General features: G+C 37.9%; 1 protein-coding gene and 2 long non-coding RNA genes across 5 annotated transcripts; 1 reads left to right on the forward strand and 2 right to left on the reverse strand.

The window, feature by feature from the left end:
• Positions 1-366: 366 nt before the first annotated feature.
• Positions 367-4523, reverse strand: LOC110052014 (putative splicing factor, arginine/serine-rich 6). 2 transcript variants are annotated; one of them, XR_016204283.1, is made up of 6 exons: positions 4413-4523; positions 3330-3688; positions 2325-2790; positions 1787-1828; positions 1412-1482; positions 919-944 (listed from the first exon to the last, which is right to left on the reverse strand). XR_016204283.1 is itself a non-coding variant. In XM_089280089.1 (5 exons), the coding sequence occupies exons 2-4, from the start codon at positions 3686-3688 to the stop codon at positions 1431-1433; spliced, it is 453 nt and encodes a 150-aa protein (XP_089136215.1). In that variant the 5' UTR covers positions 4413-4523; the 3' UTR covers positions 367-944; positions 1412-1430. The 2 variants fall into 2 exon arrangements, 1 of the variants encoding a protein (XP_089136215.1); XM_089280089.1 differs by lacking the exon at positions 2325-2790 and having other exon boundaries at positions 367-944.
• A 1843-nt stretch (positions 4524-6366) lies between these two features.
• On the forward strand, positions 6367-13107 carry LOC149096931 (uncharacterized). Of its 2 annotated transcripts, XR_016204411.1 has the most exons (5): positions 6367-6652; positions 7210-7269; positions 8027-8096; positions 8776-8861; positions 11496-13107. It is a non-coding gene; the product is annotated as an uncharacterized LOC149096931 (long non-coding RNA). The 2 variants fall into 2 exon arrangements; XR_016204410.1 differs by lacking the exons at positions 8776-8861; positions 11496-13107 and having other exon boundaries at positions 8027-8381.
• On the reverse strand, positions 12871-16367 carry LOC149096932 (uncharacterized). Its single transcript, XR_016204412.1, has 4 exons — positions 16174-16367; positions 15402-15481; positions 14532-14606; positions 12871-13531 (listed from the first exon to the last, which is right to left on the reverse strand). It is a non-coding gene; the product is annotated as an uncharacterized LOC149096932 (long non-coding RNA).
• Positions 16368-20223: the final 3856 nt, after the last annotated feature.

Genomic DNA, 20223 nt, shown 5'->3' on the forward strand with positions numbered 1-20223 from the left:
GTTTTGATACGTATAAAATTTTCATTGCCATGAGCATGGGACAAAGAAAAAATCGGAGTCCCCAACAGTATTCGCAACCATCACCCCCCACACGCCGGCTGGACATTCTAACCACTGAGCTACCAAGACTATAGGTGAGCTAAGCCATTCACCAGGTTCACATATGAGAACCATCCTGCATACTGCTAAGATTGGCATGCCAAAAGCTTCATGCTTGTGAAATAATGAAAGATGGTAAATTTTCAGCTCAGTGAATAAATTATAAAGGTAAAATTTTGTTTCATTACATTGTTTTGACAGCAAAAATGGAACTTCAGGCTGATTTGTACAAAACTTCATGGCGTGTTACAACACTATACTCAGAAATCACACTGTCAACAGTTTTATTTCTCAAGCTTCACAAGTTACACAGCACAGTTAAATCTAAAATGCATAACAGATATTGGTGAAAAAGGCAAATACACACAAAAATTTTGGACCTTTTCGACAAATACTATTACTTTTGCTGAAAAGTTAATCACAACATTTTCAGAACATCCTTTTCTAGGAGATAACATGTCTGAGAAGAACTGATAAAATAATAAATGTACGCAGTGAACTTATCAAGAAGTAAAAATTCTGTTACAATGAACACAAGGTTTTTCAATGCTCATCGAAAAGCAAATTCTCCCCATTGAAAAAATCAAACACTTTTTAAAGGACAATGGGAGGAATTTAAATGACATCCTAGGCTATGATTATTACTTATCACTTACAGCTGCATAAAAATTGATACAAATCATAATGTTGATATGTTTCAAACTATAGACTACAGAAGAAAAACATTAATTAACTTTAAATTTAAAAACAACTCAGGAGCATCAACATGACAAGTTCAAAGCCGCTCATCTGTGAGCAAAAGCATTTCTTCACAGTGATGTAGAATTCCTCAGCTCTGGGAAAATCTGCAATTTAACAATACAGACCTTGTGAGCATGGTCTAAAGGCAAAAAGCAATAAATACATGTATGTAGTCCATAAGAATATAGCATGCATGATACATTAAAAAAAAGTTTAGACTCATAATTAATGATAGAAACACTGAAAGCAGATAACCACACATCAACCTCAAGTAGAAAAATTCCATTTTTGAAGTTTTGCAAAGGTCACTTTTGTAATAATATTACTATCACATGTACTTTATGAAATTGCTTTCTGAAATAATTAAGTTAGTTGATCGCTTGTAGAAAATGAGGGCCAGCAGTCTCGTAAAAATATTATTACAATTCATTACAATTTTATCTGTTAACTTAACAGAGTACTTACTGCATTTGTAAGTGAAGCAGTGAAGTGCTTACTTGAATCCTCCAATCTCAAAGAATGAAAAATTAATTTAAAAGTTTAAGGAAGACTTGTAGTTGTGTTACAATACCTTGTTGGTGACAAGTCGCTTAGAAACGCCGTGGGCTACGAGATCGGCTTCGTCCCCCTCTTGACTGCCACCTTCAGAAAAAAAAATACACATAAGGTAAGAGAAAATGTCAACAGTCAATATTACATTTTGAAAATTCTTCTGCATCATACATTTAATTATCAATGCACTACATCTGGTGAAATGAAAAAGAGAGTAGCTCTGAACTCTTGTAGCAAAATATTGTTACACTGTAATTACCTGTAATCAAACTGGCTGCACAATTTACTCAACAAGAAATGTTTAATAAAACTAGTTACTCTTTGTCCTTCAATTTTGGTGGCCACAACCATCAAGCTCTGTTCAAAAGAAGCTGATACTCTGGAGTACATTTACCTGTCCTGATCAGGAGACCGTCCCCTCCTGCGTGGTGGTGACCTTTAGTGGAGGATCAAAAAAGATAAAAGTGTTATTAATGTACAACATACTTGGCAACAAAAAGCAGTCTTCCCAGCTAATAATTTATTATAGTGATATATTTGTTACTCGATTTTCAAGCCTGTCATGTTACAACTAGTGCAATGTCTAACTTTAGTACAGAATCTCTCAATATCTCACAACACATTCCTCATATATCTTGTGAGTATTGTCACAGATTATACCAGCCATTAAATCAATCTAGGTTATGTGTTAATTCTTTAATAGTTCAGTCACGGAACAAGTTCCTTTGCTGGAAAGTCATTGTTCAAGCACTCATGAAGATTCAATCACTGAAAACAGATTTCTACATGTAAATAACAATAGCACAGCATTTATTGTTAAAATAGAAAAAAATAAACATCTGAGAACTTTGAAAGGTCCTTTGAATCTCAACAGTTAAAACCTTGCTAATAATAACTATTATTACAAGCAATTGAACTATGTTAACCACTACCTGCAGATGCTAAAGCAGAAGAGGAAAACTGGGTTTCCTTGTTAAAGAAAGTTGATGTGTTGGATCACATGCTGAAGTGGAAAACTAAAGATGGCTGGGGAATGATGACAATCGAGGAGAGGTGTGCATGTTGTTCTCTAACAATGCACATTGATGGCTGCACTTGGGCAACATTTGAGTGATGCAGAGTGACTTTCGCGGTCCATACATATCAGTATCCGAGAGTACTAAATCGGGGTGTGGTGTTGATTTTATAAATGAAGGGAAGTCAAGTTGGTTGAAAAGGTTGTTGGCAGGTAGACGAATTTTGGAGGTCGATTGATTGGTCGTGTGTTGATGTTTTGCTGAACATCTTGAACTACTGGTAATTTTGATGGAGTTCAAAGGAGAGCTTAAACCTCAACACCTTGCTTAGCTTGCAACCATAAAAATGTGGCAAAGATGCGAGGACGAGGTATGGATGAACCTAAAGAATAACCCAAACAATTACTTTGGTGTCAAAATTAAAAGACTACGGCAACAGGATAAACACTGTCTTAACCAGTTCCAGACAGAAACAATAAAATACAAATTAACATGTCTCAATGCACTACACAACATAGTCAGTACTAGCGAATCACACAATGCAGTTAAAGTTCTAAATCTAGCCTAAAATTGCTGCTACCTCCTTGCCCTTGACTGTAAGCGCACGGAAAAATAACGGCTAATATCTTTAAAGCTAGTGCAGAACAAGTTAACCAAGTCAAAAATTGTCACTGCATTACGAAACTCAAAAATTCCTAGAAGACATGATTCAAATATTGAGAATGAAAATATACTACAGTAAAACTTGACATATCAAATTCTTAGAGCTACATGTATTATCAAGTAAAAGTGAGTCTTAGCAATAGGTAATGAGAGTCAATATTTCAACCTTGAATGAATGCAATTCATAGTCCATTTGATTCAGAAAAAATGTTACAAAAGTTGGAGACAAATTAAGATTCAAACAGCAGAAAAACCCACCTATAAGGTGATCTTGATCTGTTATCATAGCGATCATATCTGTCATCGCGTCGCCCACCACCATAGCGGTCACCACGGTAACCTCCGCCACCACCACCACCTCGGCCACGACCTCCACGATGTCGGGACATTTCTACTCTAACTTCCATTCCACAGATGGTTTTCCCGTCTAGGGCCTTGATGGCATCTTCTGCATCACGCAGATCTTCAAATTCCACAAAAGCAAAGCCAGGAGGATTACGGGCCACCCAAACATCGTGAAGTGGTCCAAATTTCTCGAACTCTTTTTCTATTTCTTCTTTTCTTCCTTCTTCTCCAAGTCCTCCAACATACACTTTGTGGTACTGACCTCTGGACATCTAAAAACAATTACAGAGAATTTTATCACATTTGCCGCCTGTAAATTCATTATGTCAAAGAGCAGTAGATCACAACTTTAGGTATCCTCCTTGGTGCATCGCTTGTATTTTGCACTCAATTAGATTTGCCTCACGGTAACCAACCTTATAATTTTTGTCACTTATCACCAAGTAATCAACAATAATTGTGCTTTTTTTCAACGATATGCTTTGTGGCTAAGTTGACAATTTCACAAGATTTCGAAAACTGGAGTCGACAGAAAATCAAGTTCAAACGCAAATCGGACAGTCTACATGTAAAACGACCCCGTGTCAGTGCAAATATGTACTGCCCATTGCTAATACCGTATCCTTTAAAAGGTTAACCTCGCCAGTAGACGATTGAACTTGTGTTTTTGTAATTCCTCTTCTCTGTTCGCAAACGACATCACTTTTCACCGAGCACGTGGACAAAGAAATGTTTAATTCGGTTTCTAAACTGGCCAATTTCCGTGAAAACAAAGCAACGCAAGGATATCAAGCTTCTTGACAAGTTACAATGTGAACTAAACGCAAATTTGTTCAATGAGCTAATTGCGTGGTCGCCCAAATAATGCGACGCCATGTTGAAATCTGCCGTGTCGAAAACTCGTTGCCTCACCAATTTAAATTATAAATCTCGACACTTGTGTCGCTTTAAATGCTACTATGAACAAAGGGGAACAAAATCGTAAGTCCACTTTACCTTAACACACAGCGTTAAATCTCGACAAAGCTTCTAAACAATTTCGATGGCACAGCGTCAAAATGAACTTGCTCGACCGAACGCGTTTTTCATGTGCTATTCCCAGGCGTGCGCGGGCTATGGAACACCCATACGAGGCAAATAAAGGCGCGGAAAGGCGGGGGAGGTGAGGGGAGAGATCGCGGCCGATTATTTTTTCGGGGCCAGGGCTCCCAAAAGGAATTTTAAATTTCTAAGTTTACATATTGATCATCGCGATGCAAAATCCTAAAAGGTAGAATACCCACCGCATCTGGTTTAAAAAGGACCCGACACTTTCTAAAATTTCCAACTTTTTGATGCTCCGCGCATAAGAGGGCGCGGCTTCTTTGGCGGTCGGCGTGTATCAAAAACCCTTTGCCGAAAAAAGAAAAGAATAACACATCCAGATTATTCCTATTTTTAATCTATAAACGGAAGCTACAGCAGCAACAACCAACGAAGTTCAGTTTAAAATGTCAAGGTCTCTATGATTTTCCCAATCAAGGTCAAGTATCTATATATCGGGTGTAAGGTAAGGCGTCTTCGAATAATCCCAGCTCGAGCCTAGTGTTTTGTTTAGGGTTTTGACGTTGATTGGACAGCTCAAAGGTGGCATTTGTTAATATTTTCTTTGCAATGTGCGACACTTATTCGGAAGCGTCGCTTAATCAGACAAGCGCCACTTATTCGAATAAAAAAACCGGTCAAAACAGGATGAAGCGGGTAGATGCCGATGCCGCGAGAGAGCGAGGACTGCAAAATACAATTCATTATAAAAAGGGTCTAAAAATTCAGACGATTTGGGCTTAACCCTCGATGGAGAGATGAAGGGCTAAGCCTAGATTACCTTGATGATTTCCATCTCTTCAAAATTACTGTCTGGCATGATACAAAAGTTATAAATCTGCAGTTTCTTCTCACTTAGCAGTAAGGATGCCTCTGATCCACAAAACGGATAATCGTGATATCCTTGGACTCAGGGGAAAGCTCATCTGTATTCTACAAACTCAGGCACGTACAATAACGTCAGAGTTAGGGCTAGAGACAAAAGAAAATTCTCTTTATCTTATAAAATCTTGTTCTTAGGCCATCGTAGCTTGATTAAGAATATAACACAGACAGAAAAACAGAAAAAGAGAACATTTCAAGGCCCCCGCTAAAAATGACCATTCATCAGCCATTGCTGATCATGTGAAAACTTCTGGTCACAACATAAAATGGGACCATTTTGACATTTTAGCGTCCGGCAAAATTGAGTTTCATTGCAAAATTAAAGAGACTCTGTTCATTTAAGAGCTAAAGCCTTCAATAATGTCAATGTCAGTAGTGAGAAGTTGTTGCTTTATCAGCTGTTACTCCTCATGATATACTGTCTAGACAGGTTAACGTATTGCTGCAGATCATGAATATTTTTCTCAGTCTAGGTTCCAGACCTCTCCTTTTTACGATATATATAGAGTTTTCCAAAAATTATACCGATCACTTTTGAAAATGTATGTAGACTAGCATACCAAACGTCAAGTTCTGTATTCAAATGCGTTGGAATACAATGTTTATCACCACTGTTTGTGTTATATTCTTAAAATTCTCTTTATTCTGCCCTTTCACAATACTCCCCCAGTCTCCAACTACAACCTGATGAGGCCTCCTTGGGTGGGATGGAGGCCTCCCGCTTCTGAGCAGGGATAAACTAAGTGACGAGATAAATCCACATTCCAATACTTAGAAAAGTTTTTATCAATATTATGACATATGTAACGTTGTATTGGCAACAGTTTTAAAAAAATAAGTTGTAGATATTTCCTTTTCAAAGGCAAGGCTAGGGTGTTCGCTGGAAAGATATTTTGAAAATCCCGTGCTTTAAAACAACCAATCAAATACTCGCAATCTGGTGCGTGACTTTGAAAATTTAAAATTCAAATTAACACGCGAAGAAGCATTTGCCACGTTGCTCTCAGTTCGGCCGCATGTTTAATTTGTCGTTTTTGCTAAAAATTTCAAAAGTTGCAGAAGTACGAAAAAAGAGTTTAAACTTTCCTTTTGGGCACATTTTCCTTGACGAGCTCTGTGTTACCAAGAAACTCACCGCCTTCCCTCGTTCGGCCTGCAAAAGGAGTGGACTTCTCTTCAAAGTAAACCCTTTCAAACACGTGCTTTTATAAAACAAAGATGTCACAGAATATTTCCAGCAAATGCGGGTTTTTAACTCTTTTGGCAAGGTAGGAACTGTTCAGAGAATTTATTAAAGTAATACAAAAATTATTAGTTGAGCAGTAATAATGTTTGCCGCGCTGAGAAAGTGGCTATAATTTCGTCAGCGTAAGGCGATTATTTATAATCCGCCGTATTTACTAAATTCCAAGTTATACTTGAATTTGCCATTTTACTTAAAATAGCACACCTAAATTGTCTCCTAGTTTTGTCGCACTTCTCTTCAGTCTCTTGAAAGTTAATTGCACGCAGCTAAGCCAATCTCTGTCTTGTCTAAAAAGCGGTAGTTTATTCTTGTTTTCGGATTTGTTTAACTTAATGTTACATTACCACGCGCAGTCGGTCAACTGGCGTTAAAATAATTAAGTTTTAGTTAAATCGTTCTTTAATTTTTGTTTGCTGCAGGATTTGGTTGATTAAGTTTTCAGTATCTACGTGAATAACGCTAAGTAAAATGGCGACTTAAAGTCACATATGTATTATTCGGAAGACGAGTAACGGTTTAAAGAGCCTATTGAGAAAACTTAGACAATGGAGATAAATTAATTTGTTCTAATTTTTACAGAATGAGTGCGAACAAGTGACAAGATATCAGAGGGTCATATTGGACAAGATATTACTTCAGGTAACATCCAGTTTCGATTCCCTCGCTGCTTTGCTATATTATATATATCTGATAATTAGGTGGAGTTATGAAATTGAAATGACCAAACTCGATCTGCGTTTTTTCAGACCTACGGAGTTCACACTAGTGACACTGACGACATAAACATCACGACATAAGAAGGATGATGTGTCGTTATGTTTGCAGTGTGAACATCCTGACATAATTACATAATAGCAATATAACTGCATGAACATAACGACACAAGATATGAAGATTCGAACCCATGACCTCTGTAATACCGGTGCAGTACTCTACCAATTAAGCTTTCAAGCCAACTGAGAGCTAGCCACATTGTGGCCAGCTCCCATGCAGCTCCCAGCTCCAACAACGACACAAGGAAAAAAATTGGCGATCTTTTAATTTCTTTATAACTTTATGTCGATGATCACATTACCGACATTTGTGATTATGTCGTTATAGCACTGATAATTAATTTTATAACTCGTTATGTTGCTTATGTCGTTATGTTAATTACTATTGGCGAATGCCATATTCCTAGGACTCGAGAGAAAAACTGAATTGATCTCGAAAATATCGCGTTTCTCAGAGCAAAGCGTCATCTGTAGAAGCATGTAAAGTATAACTTTTTCATAGTCATTGCCGTCGAGACAACTTAGACTCGGTCTAATGCATGCAGAGTTTGAGCAAACTTGGATGATGGTGAAGTTACGACTACAAATAATTCGTAACACAAGTGTTTTTTTTCTTTTTACAGAATGAACCGGCGGACGATAGTGACAGAGTTTTGAGAGGATCCCATCAGTATGACAAGATATTTACTTCAGGTAACATCCAGCTCTTAACTCAGTTTCCTCTACATTTTTGTTACCAAGCTTGTGTATCTAAAAATCCGGAGGAATTTAGAAAACCACGACTAGTTCAGGGACGAAGGATTGATGTGCATTGAATAAATTGCGCGTGCACCTGAGTTTTTTGAAACATATCTTGCCTTCTTTTACAGAACGAAGTGAAATTTTTCAAATTCTGCTACAGTGTTGAGGGTTAATCGAAGTGAATGCTATATTCTCTAGCACTCTAGGGACAAGCTGAATTGATTTAAAAACTTTATTAGGTCAGAGCAAGACATAGCAAGTATACATTGTTCATAGTTGTCGCCGCCTTTGTAACTCCAATGCAAAGTTTCAAGTTAATTTAGCAATAGTTATAATTGTTTAATAATTCAGTAAAATTTTCCCGGACGGAACCCATAGTACATTCAATAATTGCCTATTTGAAATGGTCGAAGCTTAAGATCGTTTAGCTATCCCGTTCCAAAAATAACTTCGTCATTTCGGGATAGGTGTGAAAAATAGCCTGCGGATCACTTGTGTTTATGGATCATTCCAGAGTAAGTTTGGAGATTACGGAGTAAGAGATCAATTTGAAGTTGAAGGGAGCATTTTCACTATTTCCAGGGTCGTATTTCCTTGACTTTTGGATTTAACTGAGTCTATCTTTTTGTAGATTGGTGTTGCTCTGCTGAGGCGCCAGATGAAATGACTTGCACAGCTAGGGAACATGTCTTGCTCAACGGCTGATGACATTAAGAGGTGAGTCCATATTCTTCTCTGATGGCATGAGCTTTAATTACAACAATATTTAATGTTCGAATGATCAATGATGGGATTCTGAAGTTTTACATTTTTGCCGGCTTAACTCCAATTTATACTCACGGCTAGAAGATAAAACTTCTTAAAAATAACTTGAATGTCGCTTTTCACAAATTTTGATAACAGTCCGGCGAGATGATTTTGTCAAAATTTTTCTGGTTAATATGTTCAAAGATGTACCTAGATAACTTGAGCGGCAGCCATTTAATTGGATCAAATATCTGAAGCAGTACCAAATTTCGGAAGTACCTTACCTTTCATTTTTATATGGGAATCTCTCTCTTTCTCTGTGCGCGCAAGACGCGAGAATCTAATTAAAGGCACTTTTCGACGCAGGAAATTTTTAATCACTTTTGGAATTGCTGTTAGTTACCGTGGAAACTTATTTACAAAATTACCGCAAATATTGTTAAATATATAGGGATTAGCAAGGAAAAAAAAACGAATATTTGTAGGCGTCAAGGGAATATTGCAACGAGAAGTTAAATCCTGTGATTTAAAACGAGTTCCACAAAGGTCCAGAGATGGAACTTTGGATTGCATTTGTGACGTTTTGAAAATCTGGCTTCTGATTTGGAAAATTCAAACATATTCATAACCTACTGATGATTCGATCCTTGAAAATATTTTTGTCCACGCGGGGACTAGACTAAAGCGACATGTTTAGTCAGTAAACAACAATTTAATCGAACACATTTTATTTGAGACGGTTTCTCGAACTGAAAAATGATGAGTTGGTGGAAATGGGCGGGTGGGGGGGGGGGGGTAAATCCGTTGGTTTGCGGGTACTGCTTTGAGTTGGGCTCCTGTCTGAGTGCAGTATGCCGTGCAACCTTTGTCAGTTTATGGTCGTATCTGCCAATTTGTAATCTTGAACAAAAGGAATCAAAGCCTGATAGCTTGTTCCACATAAAAATGTCGACGCGAACCTCCGTCGGCACGAGTGACCTTGAATGACTTTCAAGACGCCGCATCAATCACAATAGCCGCCATGTTGGTTTCTCGTTTGCAATTCAAATCTACCAACCATGCACGTGTGGCCCTCTTGAAATTCATCGACAGATCGTGAAAAGACGTTTACAGCTTTGAATAATTTTCAGACCTAAATACCTAGGATTTGCAAAATAGATGTTACTGAACGCAACGACTTTCATTGCCATTTCCTTTTAAAATTAGGTTCCAGTCTTTCCCCGTATGTTGCAGCAAACGAAAAGTCAAGTCATTTAACAATCAAAGTTTTTTTTTTACACATGCGTTGTTTTGTTACGTTTATAACTGCAACGTGTATATTATTTCAGATTAAAAAAGAAAAGACGATTTACGTCGTTAACAAGTCAGAATTTTGCCAACATTGACAACTTGTAATTACATTAGAAAGAAACGGACTTTCCAAAAATTGTCTCGATATTGTCAACGTTACACTGTTATTTATATTAGGGAGCTTGAGAGAACCACGATGGCAGCGGCAACGGCAACGTCGCTAAACAAAAGGCTTAATGAGGAGAACAATGGCTGTACATGTGCGTTATAATTCTTGTTACATTTCTTTGCCGTCCTCTGCAAAACAACAACGTCAAATGGCCAAATGGACCTTTTTCGACTGGGCGGTTTTTTAATTTGTTGCCCCATTTCAGACCATGTGATGATTCTCGTGACAATTCCTCCTTTCAAATTTTCAAATAGTCGTGTGCATATGAATAAGTAATTTTTAGATGGATAAAAGAACTATTCTCTAGAGTACATCACGTGGTCTGTAATGGGACAACAAACCGCCCAAGCGAAAAAGGTCTATTCTGCGTTGTCTGAAAAACATGAACCACGACGGCTGATTTTTTAAATTTTTGTTTCGAATTAATCGATGTGTCCTAGATTCAGTTTCGTGATAGCTTTGACAGTGATAAACAAATTTAATGACTCTAGGGTACGACGAGATTCGTAGGTAAATATAAACTCATTTTTGAATCGACGTTGTCCTCGACGTCGCCGTCGTGGTTTCTTAAGCTCCCCAATATTGGCATACCGCTTGCATTGTATCAACAGAATCAACATGGCGGCTTTGTTGTGGGTGGATATTTGTGATATTTAAATAATGACTTCGCTAAAATGTTTAATATTTTACTCCACGAGGTGATAAGGAAACGTTTTAGACTTCGCTCTTGGTTGGAAAAGTATAATTTTTCTCCCGTCTTTTGCTAGAAGTTGAGCTGACACGCGCTTAGCTTTGATCCTCAAATAGGTCTAAGTCTTTAGGCGGGAAAATTGTATAAAAGAGTTCTGAGTATTTTGGCGGAAAAAAGTCCATGCTTTGCTTTTAAATAGAGCCTGATGATAAGTCAAAAGTAGAAAGAATCTCTACTTAACTTTAGAATATCGTTGATTAAGATGTGAATGAAATACAAACAAATAAATAAACCAAACTAAACGAAAAGCATCGGTGGATGTAGCAGGCGTGCCCCCCAATGCAATTTCACACATTTTGTAAAATTTGTTTCTGCAATTTTTCGAAGTAAAATGCTTTCTTTTAAAGGTTGTTATTCGTTGACATTGACCGGGTTTTCTTTATTTTTTCCTCAGACTTTCCTGCTATGGCGAGGACTCCCATGGACTCATATGGCCATAGAGATCAAATAGATTCTCATGGACAACAGATGCCAGCTTACATGAAGAAGAATCTGAAACACCGCGCTTGTATGGTTTCCTGGCTTTAATGATTCATAGGTAACGATAGCGATTTAGCTAACACAAATTTAGAGTTCAAATTTCTAAGCCTTTGAGTTCCATAGAATGATTGAAGTCCAAGTTTTCAAAACAAAAATTCGTTCTCAAGCAGGTCGAAGGACGGTGAAATTTTCCATAGGGAAATTGTTTTGATATCCTGTAAAATTAAAAAAATTGACTCTAAAAGAACTATCTGGCAATCTGTCTGTAGATATTCAGTCCAATATTTAAGTCTTTGAGTTGCCAAGAATGATCGACGTCCAATTTCTCAAAACAAAAATCTCAAGCAGGTTGGTCGACGACAAAATTTTCAACATGAAGATTGTTTTGATGTTTTCTCAAATTCTCGGAACTGACAATAAAAGAAATATACGGCAATCTGTTAGGAAAATTTACTTGTCGAATTTAGGACGAAAAGGAATGTTCTTGTTATCACTGCAATGTATAGGAATATTTTGAATTTCGCCATCTATTTACTGAAAACATTCTACAAATTAGGCATTCTACACAGTTTTAAAATTATCATATTGGTATAGGTACGTTTAAAACGCTCAAAAGTAAATTTCACATAATTTTTTTTGACGTAATTTTGTTCGGACATTTGTATTGGTTTTGAACGCGGGTGCCCAGTTTAATTTGCATTTTATGTATTCAAAACTTTACACGATTGTCTTTTTGTTCTAATATGATTTCGGTTTTATAGCCGTTCGTCGATCGCTAATTTCGTCGAGCAATTTATCATTTACTCACCAAAACAATCAAATTACGTTGATTTTTCTTGGCAACTCGGTTCTGAATGTACGTTTAAGTTTGTTTCACAAGTCTTGTAATTATGTTAGGTTAGAAAAAGATAGCAAAAAATTCCAAATCTTAGCTATTTTCCACTAGAATTTAATACCAAGAGCAAGCTTATAGTCCGATCGATAACCTACTTATTGCAAACTTGTAAAAACAAAAAAATACTGATTTATTCCGCAAGAGTCTTCTATTGATGTATTTTGTTAATAGCTGTTCTGCTTAATTTGTTTTCACTTTCATCGCTTTTTGTAAGTTTTATATTTAGTTAAAACTGAGTTATTTCTTGCAATGATGTGTTTGATATTTTTCAAGTATTCTTTGTAATTACAAAAACGTTTTGTACACTTAGTTGTAAATTAAGTCTTCAACTTGTAATATCCTTAGAGTTTAAATAATTTAATAATAAAGTTGAAATAAACAAAAGACAATGTAGTCAATAAATGAGTCTTGCTTTATTAAGAGAGTAACAAAAAAATATTGCGCTTTTAAAAGGGGCCTGGAAACTAGTCGGAATGTAGGCTATCTCTTTTACTATTTTTTGACTATGTAGGGTTGCCGACGCGGGAAATTTTCTGCACTTTTAAACAGGGTCTAGTAAGAGGCCAAAATAAATGCCGTATTTTAACGGGTAAAATCTCTGCGCAAATTGCACAAATTTTTCCCGCCAAAAGACTTAGTTTATTTTTGACTCATTACCTGACTCCACTCAAAAGCTCAGACCTTTTTCCCGCCAAAAGACTTAGAATATTTTTCCCTCAAAACCAAAATCAGCAAATAAGCAGGATCCGATTTTTTTCCCGCCAAAAGACCTAGATTATTTTTTGCTCCAAACCAAAATCCGCAAGAGAACACATTTACTTTTCTGGCCAAAAAATCTTCGACGTTTTAACGCACAGTTTTGCCCCTTTTAAAAGCGCATGTAAATTTACAGCAATATAAAAAAATATCCAACGAGCTTTCACGCTTTTTATTCGACCAACAACAACAACGATTCTGCATAGAAAACATTCGACTCTTAGCAAGAGCTTGCGGCTTCTTATACTTTGTCTTCAACTGATCCAAGTCTTTAATAACGTGCACATCATCTTTCACTCCTGCAAAGAAAGAAAATCAATATATTAGCGCAGTTGAAACGGTTCAGATCAAACAAACTCAGAACTTTAACAAACTTAAATATATAACGACTCATGAAATATCAGCCGAATATATTCTGCTAATGAATGCCGGTGCGAGCGCACAGCTTATCTCAGACAACTTTCAAGATTTGTTTTTTCAGAAATATAAATCTTTAAAGCAAACGTCAGTACAAGTTTCAGATATAAAACGACAATTTTAAATTTTACAAACGTGTTTCGGCAGAAACGTCTGCCTTCGTCAGTGCAAATTTTACAGAACATGCAAATTAAATCTAAATAAGTGGTACATGGTAATGAATACGTATTCATAATAGAAAAAGCGTGCGGACTACAAAGACAGGATTAAATGGACGAGTCGAAGTTGCTGATTAAGCTAAAAAAGGGACGGGTTTTCCCACGGGATGTGCAAAGCTTTCTGCCGAAACATGTTTGTAAAATTTAAACTTGTCGTTTTATATCTTTAACTTGTTTGGACTTTTCTACTGTCCCGACCTTTTGGAAACGTCAGTACGTAGTATTGTAGAAGACTCGCAATGAACGAGTTTCTCCCCATACAATTGCCTCGAAGCTTGATATTTAAATCCAGACTGAAAATTCGCCTTTGTGACAACACTGACTGGCTAATATTCTGTTCACACTAAAACCTAAACTGTTGAAAGTTATTTAGTTAAACAGATCGTAGAGAAAAATCGTAGTCTGGCCATGCGATTCGTCATCAAAGATATATCAGCAGGAAGAATGTAATTCTTTCCACGTAAACGTGATACGAAAAAAATCAGTTGTTCGATAGATCTTTGTCCAAATTCTTCTAACGGAGAAAACGGTTAACATTGTTTAAATTGAATTTTGCGAAAATCAGCCTTGTTTTCACGTCGACACGGTACTCGCGCTAAACACTTCGGTCCAGGAAAAAATTGAAATCAATAACTAAACATGTTCAAAGTTTTATTAAACTTACCATAACAGATGTGTTTTTTGTCACAGTCTAGCAAAGCGACAATGGGTGCTGATCAGCTATCACTTCACCTTGGAACTGCAGAAATAACAAAACAAGGATCAAGAACATTAAACTTGCAGACGCTTCTTTTTATTGCTGTTCGTTAATGAAGTTGCAACTTCCCCTTTTGATGTTAACTTGATATATAGTGAAAAAAGGCTGTCATCACAGACTGCATATCATGAAACTTTTAGGGAATTTTTTTATGCGATCTTTAAGTTTTTTTCTTTATAGCGGTCTAAAAAATGGGGGAAAATCTGGAATTTGTGACGTAATTAGGGTAGGAAAATAGATCCGCAATACGTACATACGTGGTTTCTGCGAAATATTCCATACGTGAGTTACTTTATTGGTATATTTATACAAACAGCAGATTTAATTAAAACAAAAAAACAACAGCAACACCACCACCACCAACAAAATCAAATGAGAAAGGCCAAGTTTAAGCCATTCAAGGTCAGACAACCCTTCAGTTCAATTAAGAGTTGAGAATCGCTACTTTCTTCTTTTTCGGCTAAGCGTATTTTGGACCCAAATTCCCAAAACGAAAAAAAATATGAGGAAGTGTCATATGCATTACTCTTATCCTTCAACGGGGTAGTTGTGTCGTGTTTTGGGACAAGAAGCTTTACTGTTACACAGCTTCTTTCTTCTTTGGCCGGTATAAAAATTGCTGAGTAACTTGAGATGGCCATGGACAGGCATACCTCCCTGTTTGAGAGGCGATGCTTCCAGTCACTTTTACGCTGCAGAAGTTGTCGTTAAATGCTGGTCTATAACTGTATCTCTCTCTAAATATGTATTACGATACGATCGCGAACTGATGCTCACTTTTTCCTTGCCACTTTCAGCCTCGCAGAAATGCAGTCCAATCCACTCGAATCTTCAGTTTGTCTCTCTGGGTAACAATCCTACAAAAAGAGAAAGAGTTTAAACTCGCACACCGCGAACTAACGAAGAAATCTGGAGTTCTGAGATGAAGGGAAAGTTTAAAACTGAGAACGAGTACAAAGGGAGTAGCTTTAAAGAATGTTTACAAACTGACAAAAGCGCTTACAATCATTACTTCAACGATCGAACCTCGAATTAGCTAATAAACGTATGTACATTTGCTGGGCAATAACAAACTGAGACGCCCGACAAAGTGCTAAACGAATCATTTATCACATGCACACCATTCCTGTTCATGGATTAATTTATGGCTCGACAATCCGTCTTAAAGAAGCTGTCAATCGGCGTATTCAACTGAGAAAATTAAAAATTTCAGACTTTTCAGTTTACAGATTAAAAAGAAAATATTTATTTGTGTCTTAAGACCGCAAAATTGATAAGACATACTCAGAATCGATGAACCAGTTGCTCTTATAATTACCGTTAATAAATTGGACTTCACAGTCAACTAAACGTCTTCCATTGTGCGTGATTGAGCGCAAAGTTCAGAAATGTTGCTTGCAATAGAGCAGACGAAAAACAGCGATCGTTAACCGAAAATAATTACGTACATAAATGGTTTCTCCAATATTTAGTGTATCTACTTAACAACAGTTCACGAACAGTTCACGAAGAATCTGACAACCTTCAGAATTAACCACGTGCACCTTACCTTCGAATTCCATTTAGGGTTGAATATGTCCTGTTTTGGTCAAAACATTGAACCTCTGGCCACTGCAAATCTACCTGTCCTCTTGTGTTGTTTCTGGTTTGGTTTTACCAGCTTAGTGCAGCAAATGTTTCCCTTTCTGTGTACAAAAATCAATCGTACAACAACCAACGGAGGTGTCGGCAAACCGAACTGCGACGAATAATTACCAGTATCAGCACCTTGGGCTACTGGAAAAATTTGCAATTTAGATTTGCAGCTAACGCAACTTTCGCGCCATAAACAATCTGCGAAGTTTGAAGGCTGCCCAATACAGACATATTTTGTAAATAACTATTTGTTTAAGTTCTTAGGTTTTAAACGAGAGAGAAATGTTTTAGGATAGTACTGAAAATATTATCAACATTATGCGCATTTTTTTTAAAAATGCTTTGTAACTCTGCAACATTGCGCACAGCCATCGACGCAAAATATCAAAATTACGCGCTGGAACATTGAACTGTTACCATTTCTTGCCTCCCGGTTTTTTAATAATTAAAAAAAAAAATGCGACAATTTGTTTCCTTTCTCCCGCTTTTCTTTCCCCAAAGCAATGGTACTAAACAGTTGATGTTACTTCTTGTTAGATTCTTAACCTGCCTACCGTCGCCGTTTTGGTTGCAAATTGTGAGCATCTGCTTGTGGCGTCAGCAATGTTAGTTGAAATTTACCTTAGTGTGGATAGATAGCGTGACGTGTGGACAGATAGCGTGAGGCATCGTGGCAAGGCTGCAAAAGCAGGAATCCCACAGCCATTCACACGCACCGCGCTTCAACCATAAAGGGATGCCTGTGGAAGACACAGGTACGAATTGTTGGGGAGTGTGGCCATGTTGAATGACTGGTGCGCACATATATAAATTAGCCTTGCCGCGGATATAAATTTGCTGTGCGCGTATCAAATTTGCTCCACGCTTATATATAAATTTTCTTTGCCCATATTTTCTTTGCTGCGCACAAATTTGCTGCACGCATACTAAATTTGCTGTGCGCAGATATAAATTTGCTTCGCTCATATTGTATTTGCTGCGTGCAAATTAAACTTACTTCGCCCATGTTGTATTTGCTGCGCGCACATTAAATTTGCTGCACGCATGTCTTGGTGAGGTCATGGATGGCAGATTACTCTTCATGGTAAGGTGTCCTTTTTAACAGGAAGAAAAATTTGCTGGGAAACAGGAGAAGGTGCTCCCCTTACATACTTCCGTCCTCGCAAATCAAGGAGTATACTGAGTGAGGAGAGCGATTCTAATTAACCTCTACCGTGGAAACCAAAAGGCATAAAATCTTAGCGTGAAGTTTCAGGTAATGAATTTTCTGTTAATTCCAGGCTGGCGGCCACGGCAAAGAACCAGAGGAAGTTTAATGGGAAAATGAGGCCGAGTATTAATCTCCATTTACTTGTTTTTATGCTCAGACACTATGTACCATGGCAATTATTTTTTTTTTGAAGGGCACCTTATGACAGACTGCCCCGGATGGAGGATGTTCGCGTTAATTGTTTCTGCGTATCTTTAAGCACGGTTGACACGTCGCATTTCTGTCGTGTCGAATTCAATTCAACGAATTATATACGACAGAAATTCGACGTCTGAATCGGCTGCGGCACGTTTGACTGGGCTTGTCGCATTATACGGCAGAGATGCGACACCGATTCAAACGTCGAATTTCTGCTGTGTTGAATCTAATTCATACATTATGTTAATGTATTGAGCGTGCGTAAATTTGGTCCCGCCAAAGAGAAAGAAGAAACTTGGCCATTCTCGTCCCAACGCAACCTGAAAATATTACAAAACGAAATGCTGCATTGTCAGCCTTCTCCTTCTCTTTCGATTGGTGGACAATTTTTCGCAAAATTTAAGTCCTTCGTCCCTCAGTATCTCCGTCCGCCATATTGAATACTCTACGTTTAAAACATTTTCCGCTGACCGACATATCCGACAGTATTAATTCTGAATTAAATTTGACACAAGTGCGACGTATGAATCCACAGTCGCATTTCTGCCGCACTTAATTGAATTGAATTCGACACGCAGAAATGCGACGTATGAACCGGGCCTTACTGCGCATACAAACTCACATGCCACGTCGTTCATGAGAGCGCGCGTTAAGTAATAAAGTGAATAATGATTGGGCATATGGCCATTGCTCTAGCTTTGTCTGGATTTAATGGTCTTGGACGTTCGGTGACCCCTACTTTTCTTTCCAAAAACATATTTTATTTACAATTATTTCCACATTGGGCATGTCCAAAAATGAACAACATGTGGGAAGTTAAAAAACATTTCAAGATTTCTGTCCACGGGACATCGAATCCTGCCATCTTGCGGCTGCAAGGCTCGTGAAACTATGGTCGCTAAATGCAAACTTGTTCTTTAATCCTCACCAGTTGGGTGTTCTTCCGGGCATGTTATCTCCAAAACGAAATCTGTGACCCCCCCTTTTTTTACATTTCTGACATAACTAAGTCATCATCTTACAGTGGTAAGTCTCAGAAAAAATTCAATGTTGGAAAATCTTCGCGCGAACGTCCTGAAACCCAGAAAGGAGACTAATCTGGTAGTGACTTGAGCTTTATTTATCACCTTAAATGGCCCGGAAATGGCAGGATTTTTTATTTATTTGTTCCGGTGCACCCTGAAAGATACTTTGATATTACGTTCTTAGATGCTCATTACTTCAGCCATATTGTGCAAAAAGACCCAACACGGCGATTTGGAGACAGTATCGACTTCAGTAAAACGTCAAAATAACGAATTGCCAAGGGACTGAGGACGTGTTAATTGTGCCGGTGTTTTGTTTCATGCATTTTACCACAAAGTACATCCGTATTTGTCGGCCTTATGCGCCTACTGGCGCGTAGAGACTTAAGGACGGTGCCTACTGAATACAAAGGTTTTTGCGCCAGGTTAGGACCTTGCGGAAAAAGTAGATCTTTGCAAGGGCTATCAGAATCCACAAAGAAAAAAAGAGGGTAGCCACGCATTTTTTCGAGATAATTAGCCTTGAATCTCAGCAAAAATGCTGACATCAGCATTTTTCTGAAAATAGAAGGAGAGGATATGCTTTCTTTAGAATTCGCCTTTACATACAGAAAAGCAAACACATTTATAAAGATCTGAAAACTACATGGTAAATGGTAACATAAAACCATTTTTGGTATGTTTTTAATAACAAAATCGTTGCAACAGCACTTTTAGTGTCTCTGACAGCCTTCCTCAGTTTCAGCTAAAATACAGTCTAACTATCTTTTGCTAACAACCAGAAACTAATCACCTGCTGAATAGGCTTGCCACTTCCATTCCATAGCATAAAATATAGGGGTAACCACGCGTTTTTTGAAGTTATTGATCCTTTTTCTAAACTTTTTACGGTGCCTGTTACATTTTTTCCTGTCACCTCCCCAGTAAGTAAAACATTTGCGTATCTCGCACTTGTTTTGCGCGCGCACTACGCCATCTGCAGGTACATGTTTACAGTTGGATTTCAGTATAATTTTCGACAGATAACAGCTAGTTTTTCAGCTGGAAGACGTTAACAGTTAGTGGTTAGCGATATGCTGCTGTTCTGGTGTTCCTGGTTTAAGTACAGGTTCATTAAACTTGATTTGGTCACAGTAGGAAAATTTTGCTTTCAATTTAGTCGTGTACTTGGTAGCGTAGTTAATTGCGTCATGTCAACCAAGCGCGCGCATGGCGCTTAAACCATACCTTGCGTGACGCGCACAACATGTGCACACTAACAAAAGTAGGCACCGTCAGTTAATGATGATGACATCCGTATTTGATCGCGCGGAAGAATACCGCTCTTTATAAAGCCTGGTTCTCATATCCCGCCGACCTACCTGCGACGTAGTCGCCGGTTGCAATTGACAACGTTCGGCGATCTGTCCCAGTGGGTCCCCGGGGCATCTGCGATGGATCGCCGACGTACTCAAATTTGCGCGAAATGCAAATCGAACCGCGCAAGTTTCAACCATATTACCCGTAAATATGGATCGAGTCGTGTATTGGA

The sequence above is a fragment of the Orbicella faveolata genome, unplaced genomic scaffold (assembly GCF_042242905.1).
Source record: "Orbicella faveolata isolate gen_17 unplaced genomic scaffold, um_ofav_v1 contig_47, whole genome shotgun sequence".
NCBI lineage: Eukaryota > Metazoa > Cnidaria > Anthozoa > Scleractinia > Merulinidae > Orbicella > Orbicella faveolata.

Coding starts and splice junctions, on each gene's coding strand:
- LOC110052014 (XM_089280089.1), bottom strand. CDS start 3,688: ATGTCCAGAGGTCAGTACCACAAAGTGTATGTTGGAGGACTTGGAGAA. Junction 1,829..3,329: donor AGATCAAGATCACCTTATAG/GTGGGTTTTTCT, acceptor CCTCCACTAAAG/GTCACCACCACGCAGGAGGG. Junction 1,483..1,786: donor CGGTCTCCTGATCAGGACAG/GTAAATGTACTC, acceptor TTTTTTCTGAAG/GTGGCAGTCAAGAGGGGGAC.